This window comes from Cornus florida, unplaced genomic scaffold (genome assembly GCF_030987335.1).
Source record: "Cornus florida cultivar Cherokee Brave unplaced genomic scaffold, ASM3098733v1 CherokeeBrave_3.0.0_Hap2_Chr02, whole genome shotgun sequence".
Lineage (NCBI taxonomy): Eukaryota > Viridiplantae > Streptophyta > Magnoliopsida > Cornales > Cornaceae > Cornus > Cornus florida.
Genome location: NW_026775572.1, coordinates 35,582,748 through 35,598,479, shown reverse-complemented (window position 1 = coordinate 35,598,479; position 15,732 = coordinate 35,582,748). Strand labels below are relative to the sequence as shown.

Here is a 15,732-nt window from a genome sequence, read left to right as displayed (position 1 = left end):
CCATTCCAAGTCCATTTTTGCCTTTTTGCCCGTTGGGTGGTCGAATTTTGCATCGGCTATATTTTTAAGCCATGGACCATTGTAACACATCTAAATAGGTAGGTTACGTTTACGTGCATGGTCGTTTCCGGGCAAAACCTCATTGTTTGTGTTTTGAGCCTTCTACGGACTCATTTTGCACTTTTGTTGCAAATTCTGATCTAGGGGCATTCGAGACTTTTTAATTCAGTTTTATTTCCTTTTTTCAACATGGTTGAATAGAAAATTTGATTTTAGGTGGGGTTTCTTTTTCATTTTTTCCCAGAAAATGTCGTCTTGGTATCGGAAATCGCATACGAAGTTCAGCTCTCAGTTTTTAAATTTAGCAGCTTTTTGGACCCTCTGGACCAGTTTTCTTGGGAGGGGATTTTGGGCATTTCACAGCGAGTTTTGTTCAATTTTTCTCACATGTCATGTAGAAAACTCAATTTTGAAGGGGGTTTCTTCTTTGAGTTTTTTCAGAAAATGTCATCTAGGCCCTCAAATTTCCATTTTTTTTCGGAAAAACCCCTGCTGCCAGGTTTTTGGGTCGCACCCTTACTGCCCCTTCACATCTAAAAGTTTAGATGGGGCTTCGTAACCGGTTAGATGAGTGTGGGCAGCGTTTTTGTCATTGTTTTTGGCCTCCTAACCGGTTAGGAAGGTCTCCTAACCGGTTAGATGTTCACGGGTTGCCTCTTTTGGACCGTTTTGCCCCTTCTTCTTCCATTCACCATAACTTCTTCATCCGGACTCCGAATTAAGCGATTTTTGAGTCTAAGTTCATTAATTTTTCATTGTCTTTCCAATGGTGTGCTCGGTGGCACCCACTTTTAAGCTGGAAATGATAATTTTGCCCCTAGGTTCAATCTTGTTTGTTTTTGAAACGTTGCTTCCCCATTTGATTCCTTTGGGTTCCGTGACCTCGTTGAGGGTCATAATGGTGTCTTAGTGCTATGTTATATCTCTAGAGACCATTGTTTTGTCTTTTGATTCCGCACTTCGGATCCGTTATCGGGTCATCTTTCGGTTCATCACTGAAGTACCGGGTTGAAAAACTTGGGCCATCACAGGTGGTATCAGAGCGTCCGGGTTCGAATACCTTGGATGACGGGTTTCGGGTTCATATCATGCTCATGTTGTTTTGCTTTGATATGTCATTTGTATCTTGATAACATGCCTTGTTTGATAACATGTCTTGTATGATAACATGTTAATATGCTTACATGTTGTGAGACGCCTATTATTATTGTTACACATGCTTTCGGTGTATATGTGCTTCCTGATAACATGGTTTAGGTTAGTATCATGTCTTGGTGTGACATCATGTTTGTATGCTTGTGTTAGCATGACTGTATGCGATGTATATCGGCATACCTTACGTTTTATTCACGTTAATTATCGTACCATTTACTTACATGCTTCTTGATAACATGTTTTGAGTTGACAACATATCTGTTTGCTTATGTGGCAACTTGTTTGGAAGCATACTTTAACTGTCTTAGTATATGATATATGCTTGTTTACCTTAGCACATGGTACCTGTTTGTCATCTTAACATGTGTTATATGTTTGTCTACCTAAGTATATTGTATACACTTGTTCATCTTGACATGATTATATGCAGCATATCATCATACTTTACGTCCTTCTCCTGTATACTTTGATATGTTTTATGTGATCTTACTACTTATGTGAGTAGATAGTCTGTTGCTATGTTGTATGCCAGCTTTCTCCTTTTATGTCTGGTTTTGGCATTGTATCTTAGGATCTGTCGTATCCCTTGGATGCATTCTTGTTTCACGGGTTTCTTCTTTAGATAGGAGAAATTCATTCTGTAAGGACCTATGTCGGGAACCTTCTTGTCTGCTCTGTCGATTGATGCGAGTAAGGCTCATGTGAGCGTAGAGGACTACGATTCACTTTTTTTTTTCCTTATCTGGTGGATTGAGACGTGGGCCAGGGAGGCACCGTTTCATTTCTTTTTCCTTCGTGCCTTCTAGATCTAAGGCCTTAAGCATAATGGTGCCAGTGTCATTATTGTCAGAGTTTTGGGATTAGCAACCCCAACTCTCGCAGATGCCTGGTTTCCATAGTGCCTTTGGTAATGACCATTTTCGACATTGATGTCATTTGTATCGAAAAGTTCCCTTCTGGAGCATGTTACGAACTAGTGCCTTATACTGTCATGCTACCTTATTGACGAGTAAGTGTGGGCGAGTTTTGGTCACTGCTCGTACTGCCTTGTCACTCTCTTCTTCTATCATGTTTCAACGTTTTGTTGTCTTTGGATTCTGTCGGTAGTTGACGTTGAGTTAACGTGCCGATTCGTATGAGGTGTTGTCTCAGTTTATGGTTTCGCATTCCTTCAGTTGATCTTTAGACTTCAGGATTTGTCCTTCAGTGCGTTGTGAGTTGTCTTTTGATTTGACATTTTGTTCGGTCATTATTCTGTTCTCTCTAGTATGTTCCTAATTTCGGGGATGAAATTCCTTTAAGAAGGGTAGGTTGTAACGACCCGGTCATTTGCCTTCCTTTCCTTTTTCCTGAAATTTTACGAATGAATTTTTTTTTGTTTAATTTTCTATTCTGAGCTCTGTTTCATGTCGTTTAGTGTCATCTCGAGTGCTCAGAATTGGTTTCTGAGACTCTTTCATGTGAATTGAAAACTTCCTTTGAGTACCGAGTCATTTTCGCGTTTTTCGTTTTCGGACACTATACGCTATTTCATCTTTTCCCTATTATGTCATTTTCCCTATTTCGTTTCTTCCCTATTATGTCATTTTCCCTATTTCGTCTTATCTCCGTTTGTCAGTTTTTGGCACAACCTCACTTCTCATGCTCGGAGTTAGTTGTTAACTTCACGTGCCTTCATCTTGAGTGGTTTCCTCGAAATACGTATCTTTACTTTTGCAAGAAAGTACTCTGGTTGCTCCTGGTGTCCACAGGGGCATAGATGCACAATTCTTCAGAATCTTTTTCATTTCTTGGGGTGTTTTTTGTAAATATCTTTTGAAGATATTTTATTTTAAGGGCATCTAAGAAAATATCTTTTGGAAGATATTTTCATTATGGGATAATTTCGCAGTTAACCATTTTTGTAGGGGCCATTGTGCAATTAACGAAAGTTATTGCAAAAATGTCTCGTTTGGAGCCTAGATCCTCATACGGGATTCATTTTCACATTTCGTCTAGTCATAGACTCTTAGAATTTCCTTCTGGTCGTTTTCCCCAGTTTTAGGGATTTCTGGCCCTAGTTGCCGTCGAACTTGTTCGGGGCATAACTTTCTGTTTGGGACTCAGTTTTTGATGCTGTTTCTTTCGTTATTCATATTTTCTCATTTTAAATCTTTTTTGTTCACAGAGTTTTGCCGTTTGAGAGCGTTTTCTCAAAATCCACTTTTCCGGACCCGGCTGGGCCCTTTCGGGGCACTTTTTGAGACTTACTATAAATATGGGACTTAAGAACAAAAAAATCAGATTTCTTCTTCTTCTTCCTCTCCCATGGCCGGCCAAGCTCCCTCCCATGGCTGCCACTTTCTCTCTCCTCCTTTGATCCACTTTTCTTTGATGAAAAGTCTTCGGCCTTAACATTTGTTGTTCGTCTCGTCGTGCTCTACCATTACCCCTTATTAAAAACCATTTTTGACCAAATTTTGAGTTCAGGATTGAGGTCAAGTTTAGATTTTCATGGGGCTTCTTGGGGATTCATATAGATCGTGTTGTCCCCGACAAAACTTAGGAGTTTTGTCGGATTCGGAGCCGTTTCAATTCGGTGGGGATTTGGGACTTTCATCTCAAATTGAGGTAGGAGGTATTATAGGTTTAATTCTTGTTATATAACATGCTATTGATGCTTATACAACTTGATTGCATGCTTAAATATGAAATCTAGAGATTTTATTATTTAATTTTCTTGTATTGGATTTGATTTTCCCAGTTGCTTATGACTTGTTTTAAACATGTAGCATGGTAATATAATGCTCTATAATATGGTCATTGACATATATTTGAGGGAATTTGAACAAGTATTAAAGATTTTATTTAATATTTATCTTGAATAAAATATTAAATCATATGGCCTTAACTAGCTTAAAATCAATATGCATTAGTATATTAAATTAGGCCTTAGCATGCTCTCTAACGTAGTTGAATTTGAAAGTAATTGGAGGTGTTTTGAAAATTAGTAATTATTAATTAATTTACCCCGAGTGCACTATTCACTCTATTTGAATTCCGACTTGATATTCTTGATTTACATGCCATATAGCTTCACATATATTTGATTTAGAATATTCGGTTAGGTTTTGAAACCTTTTATTTAATTAAATTCCATGTTTAAGATTTAATCCTCATGGTGATATACAACTTGGAATTGTATTGTGGCATGCTAAAAAATTATGCTTAGGTATAGTTGTTCACATATATTAAATTGGGATTAATTGCATGAGAATTACAACTTTTAATTTATATTTAACTTTAGTGAAAGTTTATTTCACACGGTCTTAAATTGAATGAAATAAACTTGTAATGTGATATTATATTAGTTCTTGGCATGCTTTCCAACATAGGTTAATTTGAGAGCATTTGATTAAATTTGAAAATCAAGAGATTTTAATTAAAAGAATGAATTAAAATCTATTTTGTGGTCCCATTAGCTTAATTAAGGTTTTAACTTGATATTTGTATTGACAATGACTTGTTTACTAGTATATATTAATTTGGGACTATTTGAAGTTTTTTTAAAACCTTTGGATTTAAATTAGCATGATTTAATTAAAGTTCTACCGTGTTGTTGTATTTAAACTCATGAGCTTATGTTTTCAATATTGAATATATTGTTATTTTGCGTAATGATTTGGACACTTCATATTTAACATCATTCATTCATAGCGTGTAACGAATTGCACACTGAAGATTCAACATTCATCATATCATATTAGTTATTGATTTAGAGCATGTATTGTATAGGTTTCCAAAATTGGTTGTGCTTGGTAGATAATTGATTATCTTGCATATTCCTGTTGATATATGCGTTGTTGCACAACTTGTTGATTTTGGAAACTTGAGGATGTCGTTGTTTGACTATGGCTAGGACGTGGTTCTAGTACGGGAGATAGTCCCTCTATATAGTCTAGTGCGCACATAGGGAGGTTACCCATGGGCTAGTAACCCTAAAGTAACTATGTTGTCAGTCTGATCCGGTGTGACGTCCGAGTATCCACTTTCTTTGACTTCGCATTTCATTTTTAAGTTGATAACTAGATGATGTTGTAACTTATTGTTCCTTATTTGTCGTTCCATTTTAAGTTACATGATGTTAACTTTGCGAAATTGTGTTTTATGCGTTGTATTGGAAGTTCCAATGTTGGTTAAATTGCATCGATATTGAAAATTGTGTTTTGACGTTCTAACAAAGCTTATGATTGATCCTATTGATTCATTTAGAACTTAGACGTTAGGTGGCATGAACCACCACTGTTATTTTATGCTTTAGATTCTAAGTTGATGGCTTTGAGAACTTATACCTTGTTACATTGTATAACATGCTCTTTTGTTGTTGAATTGAATGGATAATATGATTCTTGTTAACTTGTATTCAAATATGCTTTTGTCATGTTATATGGATTACTCTAGATATAGTTCAATTGTATTGAAAGTGCAATTCATGTTAATCTATGCTTAAGCATTCTTCTTGTCGTGTTCTTTAGATTATCCCAACCATGATTCGTTTTATACACGTATGTATATCATGATTCTTGTTGCTTAGACTCTAAGGTAGCTTAGGATGCACCCCGAGTCTCACTTGGACACAGACGTTAGGTGGCATGAACCCCTTTAACATGTTTCACCTTAAGGTGATAAATTTGTAAAATGTTAGATCGATGCATGCTCATCTCCTACGAGTAGCTTTATGTTACTCACCCTTACAATACTGGGGCATATTTCAGGTACAAGAATCAAAGTTGAGGTCTTCATTATGCTTGGATGGTTTGTGGACTTGGAGACTTCCATTTTTGTGAAGGTTGGCTCAGAATGCCTATTGTAGTCTTATGTGTCAAAATATGTATATTTGATTCCATGTATGTAATTTGTACTTAAGTACACTTCTATCAATATATTTGATATGTATGAGATGAGGCCGGAGGCCAATGACATGTATATTGTATTCTATGCAACTTTTGAACTTCATGAAATGTTATGAAAACTTTGAAAAATCGCAAGTCATTGTTTCACCATGGTTGTATCGGGTGTGAGAATTCCATTCTCATTCTTTCATAGGGTCTCATTAATCTTGTATGAAGTGTGGCCAAGGGCCAAACGGTCAATTGACTCCATTTTGTATTTTTGGATTCTATGTTTTCCATTCCAAGTCCATTTTTGCCTTTTTGCCCGTTGGGTGGTCGAATTTTGCATCGGCTATATTTTTAAGCCATGGACCATTGTAACACATCTAAATAGGTAGGTTACGTTTACGTGCATGGTCGTTTCCGGACAAAACTTCATCGTTTGTGTTTTGAGCCTTCTACGGACTCATTTTGCACTTTTGTTGCAAATTCTGATCTAGGGGCATTCGAGACTTTTCAATTTAGTTTTATTTCCTTTTTTCAACATGGTTGAATAGAAAATATGATTTTAGGTGGGGTTTCTTTTTTGTTTTTTCCCAGAAAATGTCGTCTTGGTATCGGAAATCGCATACGAAGTTCAGCTCTCAGTTTTTAAATTTAGCAGCTTTTTGGACCCTCTGGACCAGTTTTCTTGGGAGGGGATTTTGGGCATTTCATAGCGAGTTTTGTTCAATTTTTCTCACATGTCATGTAGAAAACTCGATTTTGAGGGGGGTTTCTTCTTTGAGTTTTTTCAGAAAATGTCATCTAGGCCCTCAAATTTTCATTTTTTTCGAAAAAACCCCTGCTGCCAGGTTTTTGGGTCGCACCCTTACTACCCCTTCACATCTAAACGTTTAGATGGGCCTTCGTAACCGGTTAGATGAGTGTGGGCAGCGTTTTTGTCACTGTTTTTGGCCTCCTAACCGGTTAGATGTTCATGGGTTGCCTCTTTTGGACCATTTTGTCCCTTCTTCTTCCGTTAGCCATATCTTCTTCATCCGGTCTCCGAATCAAGCTATTTTTGAGTCTAAGTTCATTGATTTTTCATTGTCTTTCCAATGGTGTGCTCGGTGGCACCCAATTTTAAGCTGGAAATGACAATTTTTCCCCTAGGTTCAATCTTGTTCGTTTTTGAAACGCTGCTTCCCCATTTGATTCCTTTGGGTTTCGTGACCTCATTGAGGGTCATAATGGTGTCTTAGAGCTATATTGTATCTCTAGAAACCGTTGTTTTATCTTTTGCTTCCGCATTTCGGATGCGTTATCGGGTCATCTTTCGGTTCATCACTAACGCATCGGGTTGAAAAACTTGGTCCGTCACACAACATATATACATATATATACACATATAAACACAGTGCTTCAAGCTTCATCAATGGCAAATTTCATCATTAAAACATCATGGATTCAACATTTAAAATATGTATTTAACAACTTGAAGCTTGAAATCAAAGATGGAGCTCGGATCTTACCCAAAATCGAGGAGAGAAGATGACATGCGAAGGAGGTGATGGAATCCGAGAGAAGAAAGAAAAGAGAGGGAGTCGAAGCTCACTGGATCTCGCCGGAGGTTCGCCGGAGATGGAGATGAAAATGGGTGCACAATGGCGAAGGGAATGAGGGACTGAGGGTTTGCTAATGAATCGATCTTGAGACCCTCGGGTTCTATTTTTTTTAAAAACTTTTCCCGTCCAGTTCGATTGATCGAACTGAGATTTCAGATCGATCAAACTGTGATGATCTCTCTTTAAAGTATTTTTGGAATTTTTCAAATTTTTGAAAAATTAAAAACTAAAATTAAAAATTAAAATTAAAAAATAGAAAATATTTTTGGATTTTTGAAAAATAAGAATAAGAATAAAATAAAATAAAATCTTTTTGGACTTTTGAAATAAATAAAGTAAAATCTCTCTCTCTTTTTTTTTTTTTTTTTTGGGAATAAACAAAGTAAATAAAAGAAAATCTTTTTGGTATTTTTGGAAAATAAAATAAAATAAAAATATTTTTGAATTTTTAAAAATTAAAAAGTTAACCAAAGTCAAAGATGGTGAGATGGAGAACTGAGATCGATCTGAACAAAATGTTCGATCGATCAGACAGAGAGCAAAAATATGCAGGTTTTTGGTTCAAAATTTTTTCTAAGTATTGGGACTCAAGATCGATCCAATGATGAAGTTGGATCGATTGAAGAACTTCAGATCGATCTTAAAATGTTTTCGATCGATGAGACAGATAGCTGAAATATGCAGGTTGATGCAGGCTCAAAAATTTTCTAAGTGTTGGAGCTCAAGATCGATCGAACTTTAAAGTTGGATCGATCTAAGGTCTTCTGATCGATCTTAGAACAAGTTCGAACGATGGGACAAAGAGGTGATTTGGATGCAGGTCGAAAATTTTTCCAAATGTTGGATGTAGGTAAAAGTTCGATTGATCGAACTCTCATTTGAGATCGATCAAACTTATGCAAAATGCTCAACTTCAACATGAAAGTGCATGCAATCATAATCACAGTCCCTAGCCATGTGTATGAACCAAAAATAAGTATCTAAACTTCGCAAGAAATGAAATTAAAGATAAAAATGGGGGAGGAATATGGTTTTGACACCCTACGAATACTTTTGCTAGTTTTTAATGTCTCTAGCAAGACATTGGGCTCTTTTAGCCTAGATCAAAGATCTTGCAATGCATCCCCTCCTTGTTGGGGTGATAGATGCTTTGAACTCTACCCAACAAATGGTTCTTTGAAGAACTTGTTGGATTTAGCTCGAAAGAAACTTTTGATCCCTTGTCAATGCAATCACAATCTTTGGGCTTCCATGCCCTTTCAAAGCAAGAATTTGAAACAATACTTTGAGAATGCAAGGTTGAAGGTGATCCCTTTGAAGTTTTGGTCTTACACAAAAGCTCACTTCCTTGACATTGAAGATTATAGCATTTATCTACAACATTAACTTCTCTTTCATATTTGTCAAATAAGTTGGGTGTGGGATTGAAGATATTCAACTTCACCTTCATATGGCCAAATGAGATCTTCATTATCCTCGTCCTACAATTGATGTTGGCATTAGCGATTGCCAAGAAAGGACGGCCAAGGATAACGGGAATTTGGCTTTTAGGATTGGGGATCGGTTCCGTATCAATGACAACGAAATCAACGGGGAAGAAAAATTTGTCAATCTTTATCAAAACATCCTCAATGATACCCCTAGGCTTCTTAATGGATTGGTCGGCAAGTTGTAAAACTACCGACGTCGGTTTCAATTCACCTAGGCCCAATTTGACATAAATCGAGTATGGAAGAAGGTTAACACTTGCTCCTAAGTCAAGAAGCGCCCGATTAATGATATGATCACTAATAATGCATGATGTGGTAGGTGAACCGAGGTCCTTAAACTTTGGAAGAGTGTTATGTTGCAAAATTGAGCTCACTTGCTCGGTTAAAACCACTTTTCTTGGTGCTTGGCTCTTGTTCTTCCGCTTTTGGGTGCAAAGATCTTTTAAGAATTTGGCATAAGCCGGAATTTGCTTGATTGCATCCAAAAGTGGAAGATTGACTTTCACTTGCCTAAACATTTCTATGATTTCATTGGTTTTTACCTTTTGCTTGTCTTTTGAAATGGATCCTTTTAAGACATCTGGAAATAGAGCTTTTGGCTCAAACACTTTTTCAGCATTTTCTTTTGAAAACTATTCAACATAAGAATTTTTCAAATCACTTTGTTTCAAATCATTTTTCAACAAAACCTTTTCAAATTCATTTTTTGGCAAATCTTTCTTCAAACCATTTTCAAAGTCATTCTTCAAATCACATTTTGAAGCTTTCTCATTCACAAGATCATGTATATACAATGAAGGAGGAATGGTATGTGAAACAAGACGGGTGACAACTTGAGGTTGTACTGGTTCACTCTCTTCATTGAACATGTTAACTTGATTGTCCACAATCCTACCACTCCGTAAGGTAGTTGATAAGCGCCGAATATTGCATATTCAAGCACCCTTAATTGCATTATTTAAGTCCATTGTTTGCCTATTTTATGTAGATTATCCCCATTTGTGTGTTTGTATATATTTTCAGGTCCTTTTGCCAAAAAGGAGTACAAATAAGACTTTGTGGATTTTAGACCATCAAAAGGCACAAGGCTGAATTTCTGGCAGCAGTGGAGTAAGGACTTTGCTCGCCATTTCAACCTAGAAAACTCAAGAACTGGACTTCCCTCATAACATAAAATATTTAGAGCTCTGAATTAGCTTTCCAAATCTTCAAACGGTTTGTCATTCAGAGCTCGGAGCAGAGAGTTATGGCCTTGTTACCAGAGGTGCGCAGAACTGCCTGGCAGCAATGAAATTCTGCCTTGATCTTCATTTTCGACCAACCATCCTTGAGAATTGGATCTCCACCAAAACAGAAAGTATTTAAATCTCTTCATTAGCTTTCCAAATCTTCAAACGGTTTGTCATTCGGAGTTTGGAGCGCAAAGTTATGGCCATTTTACCAAAGTAGGTCCGGGCGGAGCAAACCAAGCATAGGGCATTCTGGCCAATTTTCGAGTGCTCGAGGCCTTATTTCGAGTGCTCGAAATTAGGGCAGAATGCTTCACGAGATCAGCAGTGGAGTCATGACTTTGCTCGCCATTTTGACCCAGAAAGCTTGAGAACTGGACTTCCATCATAGCATGAAAGATTTAGAGCTCTGAATTAGCTTTCTAAATCTTCAAACGGTTTGTCATTCGGAGCTCGGAGCAGAGAGTTATGGCCTTTTTACCAGAGGTGCGTAGAACTGCCTAGCAGCAATGAAATTCTGCCTTGATCTTTATTTTCAACCAACCATCCTTGAGATTTGGATCTCCCCCAAAACATGAAGTTTTTAGAGCTCTGAATCAGCTTTCTAAATCTTCAAACGGTTCATCATTCGGAGTTTGGAGCGCAAAATTATGGCCATTTTACAAAAGTAGGTCCGGGCGGAGCAAACCAAGCATAGGGCATTCTGCCCAATTTTCGAGTGCTCGAGGCCCTATTTTGAGCACTCGAAATTAGGGCAGAATTCTACACGACTCAGCCCACTTGTGCTCAGATTTTACCTACTTTGGAAGCCCTCCTTTATGAGTTGGTTGGGGATGTTTCTTGGAGGAGAGAGAGGGCTTTTTGGGTGGATTTCTTATCTAGATAAAGAGGGGAGAGCCACACATTTACATTAAGCTTCATTTTTTAAATATAAGAGGAGAGAGGGGAGAGAGAAGAAAGGGGTTCTTCAAGCTCCAAAGAGGGTGCACGAAAATGAAGATGAGGATGATGTTTTTTCCTTCTTCTAGCTCACCAATGGGCAACTAAACCTCATCTAGGGAGGTGATGAAACCCCTCCCTTGTAAGCATGTGTTAGTATAGTTTATTTTTGGGGATTACAATGTATTTTTGATAGTCTTTCCATGATCAAGAGCCTCATTTTTGTTGTAATGAATGTTGAATGTTTATAAATGATTATTGTGAGTTATTCAACTTGTCTTGGATGGTTACTTTTCTTAATCATATTGCTTGCACTTCCATGGTGACAATGGAAGTTAGATCATGGAATGGTTTTAATGGTATGGAGTTAGAGAACCTAGATAGTTCATGGCTTAGGGTTTCCCTTTGATGGTCTATACTTGATTCTTTGCTTTATGTGCATTCACCATTTAAATTAGGGCTTGATAATCCTTGACTTAGTAAGCATGTTCTAAGCTACATTTTAGTTTAGGTAGTTGATCATGTGAACCTTTGATGGTTTATTCTTGCCTTCCTATTTAAATGAACTTCTTGAGGATATTATAGCAACCTAGTATTGTTATGTATCATGACTATCATATATGTTGTTTTTCCCTTAAATTAATCTTAACCTAGCATGTGTATAGGGATGGAGGTGGATTCATTTCCCTAGCCTTCTTTACTTGTACTTCACTCCCTTGAATTCTTGCAATTTATTGTTTTATGCACTTTTAATTTCCTAGCTTAAGTGACATCCAACAAAACCTTTATAAACCCCTTATCATTCTAAGAACAATTCTAGACACTTAGGTTGCCATAGACTAGCGCAGTCCCAGTGGTTCGACTTACCCGACCAATAGCCCTATTTTACAATGATTCGTGCTATTGCGAAGGTTGATGTTTAATTGACCAACCGATCAATTTTTGGCGCCGTTGCCGGGGACTGCAAACGGTTTAGCGACCAAAGTTAGAGGGTTAATTTTAGTTTGATTGTGAATACTGTGTTTTGTGAATATTTCTTGTGTGGTTTAACCATTTTTGTGTTAAAAGTAAGATTCTAGGGACTCGAAGCTCGCCGTGGGAATGATAGCAAATTGTAAGTCTAGAGGACCCCAGGTAAGTCTCGTGACTTCTAGTTTCAAGTTGTGAATATTGTGCATGTGTTAAATCTAGTTTTAGTTTAGTTGTGAAGCCCTTGTTGAGGCTTTTATCCTGTTTTAATTTCGTGTTCAAGCATCAGTCCTTGTCGTGGCCAATTTAATTTTTGTCTTGATAATTGAGGAGAAAGGGAATATCATATGTGGAGGTTATGGTGATGAAGTGTTGTGTTGATTGCTTTGTGTGTTGTTGAATTACTCCTAGATGGAGAATAATTATCTCCCAACTCAATTCTACATACCATATGCGTTTTGTGCTTTTTGCTCTAGTAATACACATCATACAAGAGATTGTCTTCCAACGAGACAATTCTCGGATTTTAATCTAGAGCAACCAAATGCAAATTTCTCTGAACCGGGTAGTGATCCATACTTCAATGGTTATAACTCGGGTTCAGGAGATCATCAAAACTTCTTGTGGCATGACATAGGAAATTCAGTCCCACAATCTCTTGGGCAACATTTTTACTCCAATTTTCAACCCAATGATCATTATTTCCAGCCCTCTTCTTCTCATTTTCTACCGTCTCCATTGGATGAGTTAATAGCTGCCAACGAACAAATGATAGAGTCTATGCATACACAAATAATGGAGTCCAATAAGCAAATGTTGGATGACATTGTTAGCATGCAATCCACCGCCTATTCTCATTCCCAATCTAGAGTTGATTTAGATTACCAGATAGCCCAAATTCAACAAATGGTTGATGTTCTAAATCAGGAAAAGGAAGAAGAATTTCCAATTGAACTTGTGGTCAATCCAAAAGAGAATTCTATGAATGATGAGTTTACTTCTAGTAATTTTCATCACGTGAATGTTCAAGTGGTTACCGCATGTGAAAATGAAGAAATAGTGGGTGAAGATCAAATTGTCACCACACAAAAAATTGAAGAATTTGTGATTCAAAATGAGGAAATTAATGATGATGAGATTGTATCCTATAAAAATCCAGCACAGCCCCTACATAATCCCTTGCTTGATGCACCTCCTTTAATGGAGGATCCTCTAAAAACATGCTTAGCTCATTTTAATTATGAGGATTTTGATGTTGCCAATTCTGTTTGCGAGGTCAATTCTTTGCTTGATATTCCTCCTATTCATTCTCTTCCTTTTGTCAACATCAAATGTATCCCTCTCTTGGGAGCTTGCACTTCCTCTCATTCCTTCTCCTGAGTTATCTCAAGCTATTGAGCCCGAACCGCCGGATAAGTGTGAGGAGGATGTTGAAAGTCTGAAGGATAACTTCTTGAGCATTCCCGTGCTCAATATGACCCTTCATAAGTCGTTGCTTGGTGCACCTTCACCTAATCCATCTTCCCATAATCCAAATAAGCCCCATAATCCAAAGTTCTTCATTGAGGATGAAAAGTGGGTTGGGGTCTTTCCGCTACCTCTTTTCCACTTTTGTCTTCAAGCTCTTCCTCCTTCGCTTTTAAAAGAATCATCCTATTTGGGGAAGCTTGAATCTCTTGAGAGACATGGTATAGCATAAGGAGGACTAACCTGATCTCGGTGTATCTAGCTATCGAGATTTTTGAGGATTAGTACCTGCTCTAACTTCGTCTAGCTATCGACATTAAATTTAGCAAAGCAAGGGAAGCAATTCTTTCAATTTCCAAGCTTCCTTCTCTTTGAAATTGCTCGTGCCTTGCAAAATTTTCTGGGAAACGGTTTAGAAAAGCCAAAAATTTGATTTTTCTTAGACCTTCTCAACTCTAATTTTCATTCCCGAAAATTTCCATCGCTTCCTAACAATTTCATCGGATCTTGGGAATGCTACTCATGTGCATAATGTCTCATTTGTAATACATTCTTGAAAATTTTCGCAAAATCATCCATGCATTGAAATTCTTGCACTGTTTAAAATTTTTCCATGCATTTGCAATGTTTGAAAATTTTTCAAAATTCCCCATGCATTGTCCCATGCAAAATTTCAATTTCTTTCCATGCATGCAAAGCTTCAAAAATCCATCCATGCATTAGATTGGAATAATGTGCAAAGTTTTAAAATTTTCCATGCATGGCTTGAATTGAAGCTGCTGCTTGCAATGATTTTTCAATGCATGGGAATGACATGAAAAATTTTTGATGCATGGAATGGCATGCAAAGTTTTCAAATATTTTTCCAACTGCCATGCAAAGCTTTAAAAATCTTTCCATGCATGGGAATGGCATGCCAAGTTTAAAAAATTTCCATTCATGCATTGGAATGGAATGAATTTGCAAAGTTTAAAATTCATCCATACATTGGAAATGTGTTACATTTTGAAAATTTTTCCAATTATATTCATGCATTAGCAAGATGTTGCAAAGTTTGACACATTTGTTTCAGCAATTGCATCCACTCAAAATGCTCACTGGGCCAAGATTCTAATGCTCGAATGATCTAACCAAAATTCCATGAGCTACTACCCATTTTGGAGCACTCTAAATTCCATTTGGATTGCTCCAAATGTCTTCACCATCAATCCCAAGCTCACTGCCCATTTTTGGAGCACTCTAATGCTCGAATGATCTAACCAAAATTCCATGAGCTACTACCCATTTTAGAGCGCTCTAAATTCCATTTGGATTGCTCTAAATTTTCAGCCCAACATCCTGCAGCCACTGTCTCCAATTCGAGCACTCGAAGGCCAAGCTTTGAGTGCTCGCAGCTGCTAGCCCACTCTTACCATGCATGCCGAGTGCTCTCAAAACTTGAACTCCACCATCCTAACACCATGCAAACCAACACCATCCCACAACAGCCGAGCCCTCTGCTTATTTTTCGAGCACTCGTCGCTCCTAGCTCGAGTGCTCGAACCACTCTCTTCAACCTACACAAACCACAACCCACTTCCCTCTCGCAACTAACCAACTTCCTCAACTTCTCCAAACCTCTCTCTATCTCGGCATCCAACCCTCATCCCTCCCCAACCATGCCAAACACCACCCTCACCACCTCCACGCATGCACACCATGCACGCCAAACCAACCTCACCCCATGCCCATGCCAACCCCTCGGCATCTCTCTCCACACATCAACCAACCAACACCATTCCCCCAACCCCCATTTCCTGCAACCTACCCAAACCATCCCTCTCAAACCAACCAACCTCACCCGTTACTCCTCTCGGCAGCCATCAACTTCTCCTCTATGCAACCAATCCAAACTCACCCTCCCTCTAACCATGCATGCATGCCAAAAAAAAAAAAAAAAAAAAAA

General features: G+C 37.8%; 1 protein-coding gene across 1 annotated transcript in view; it reads left to right on the top strand.

Moving 5' to 3' along the window:
* The window catches only part of LOC132286483 (protein BONZAI 3-like), a 31,483-nt gene extending 25,442 nt beyond the window's left edge, over positions 1 to 6,041 (top strand). Inside the window, exon 3 of the mRNA XM_059788835.1 lies at positions 5,970 to 6,041. Within this exon, the coding sequence (XP_059644818.1) occupies positions 5,970 to 6,041 (72 nt within the window). The remainder of the gene's footprint in view (positions 1 to 5,969) is intronic.
* The last annotated feature ends 9,691 nt before the right edge of the window (positions 6,042 to 15,732 follow it).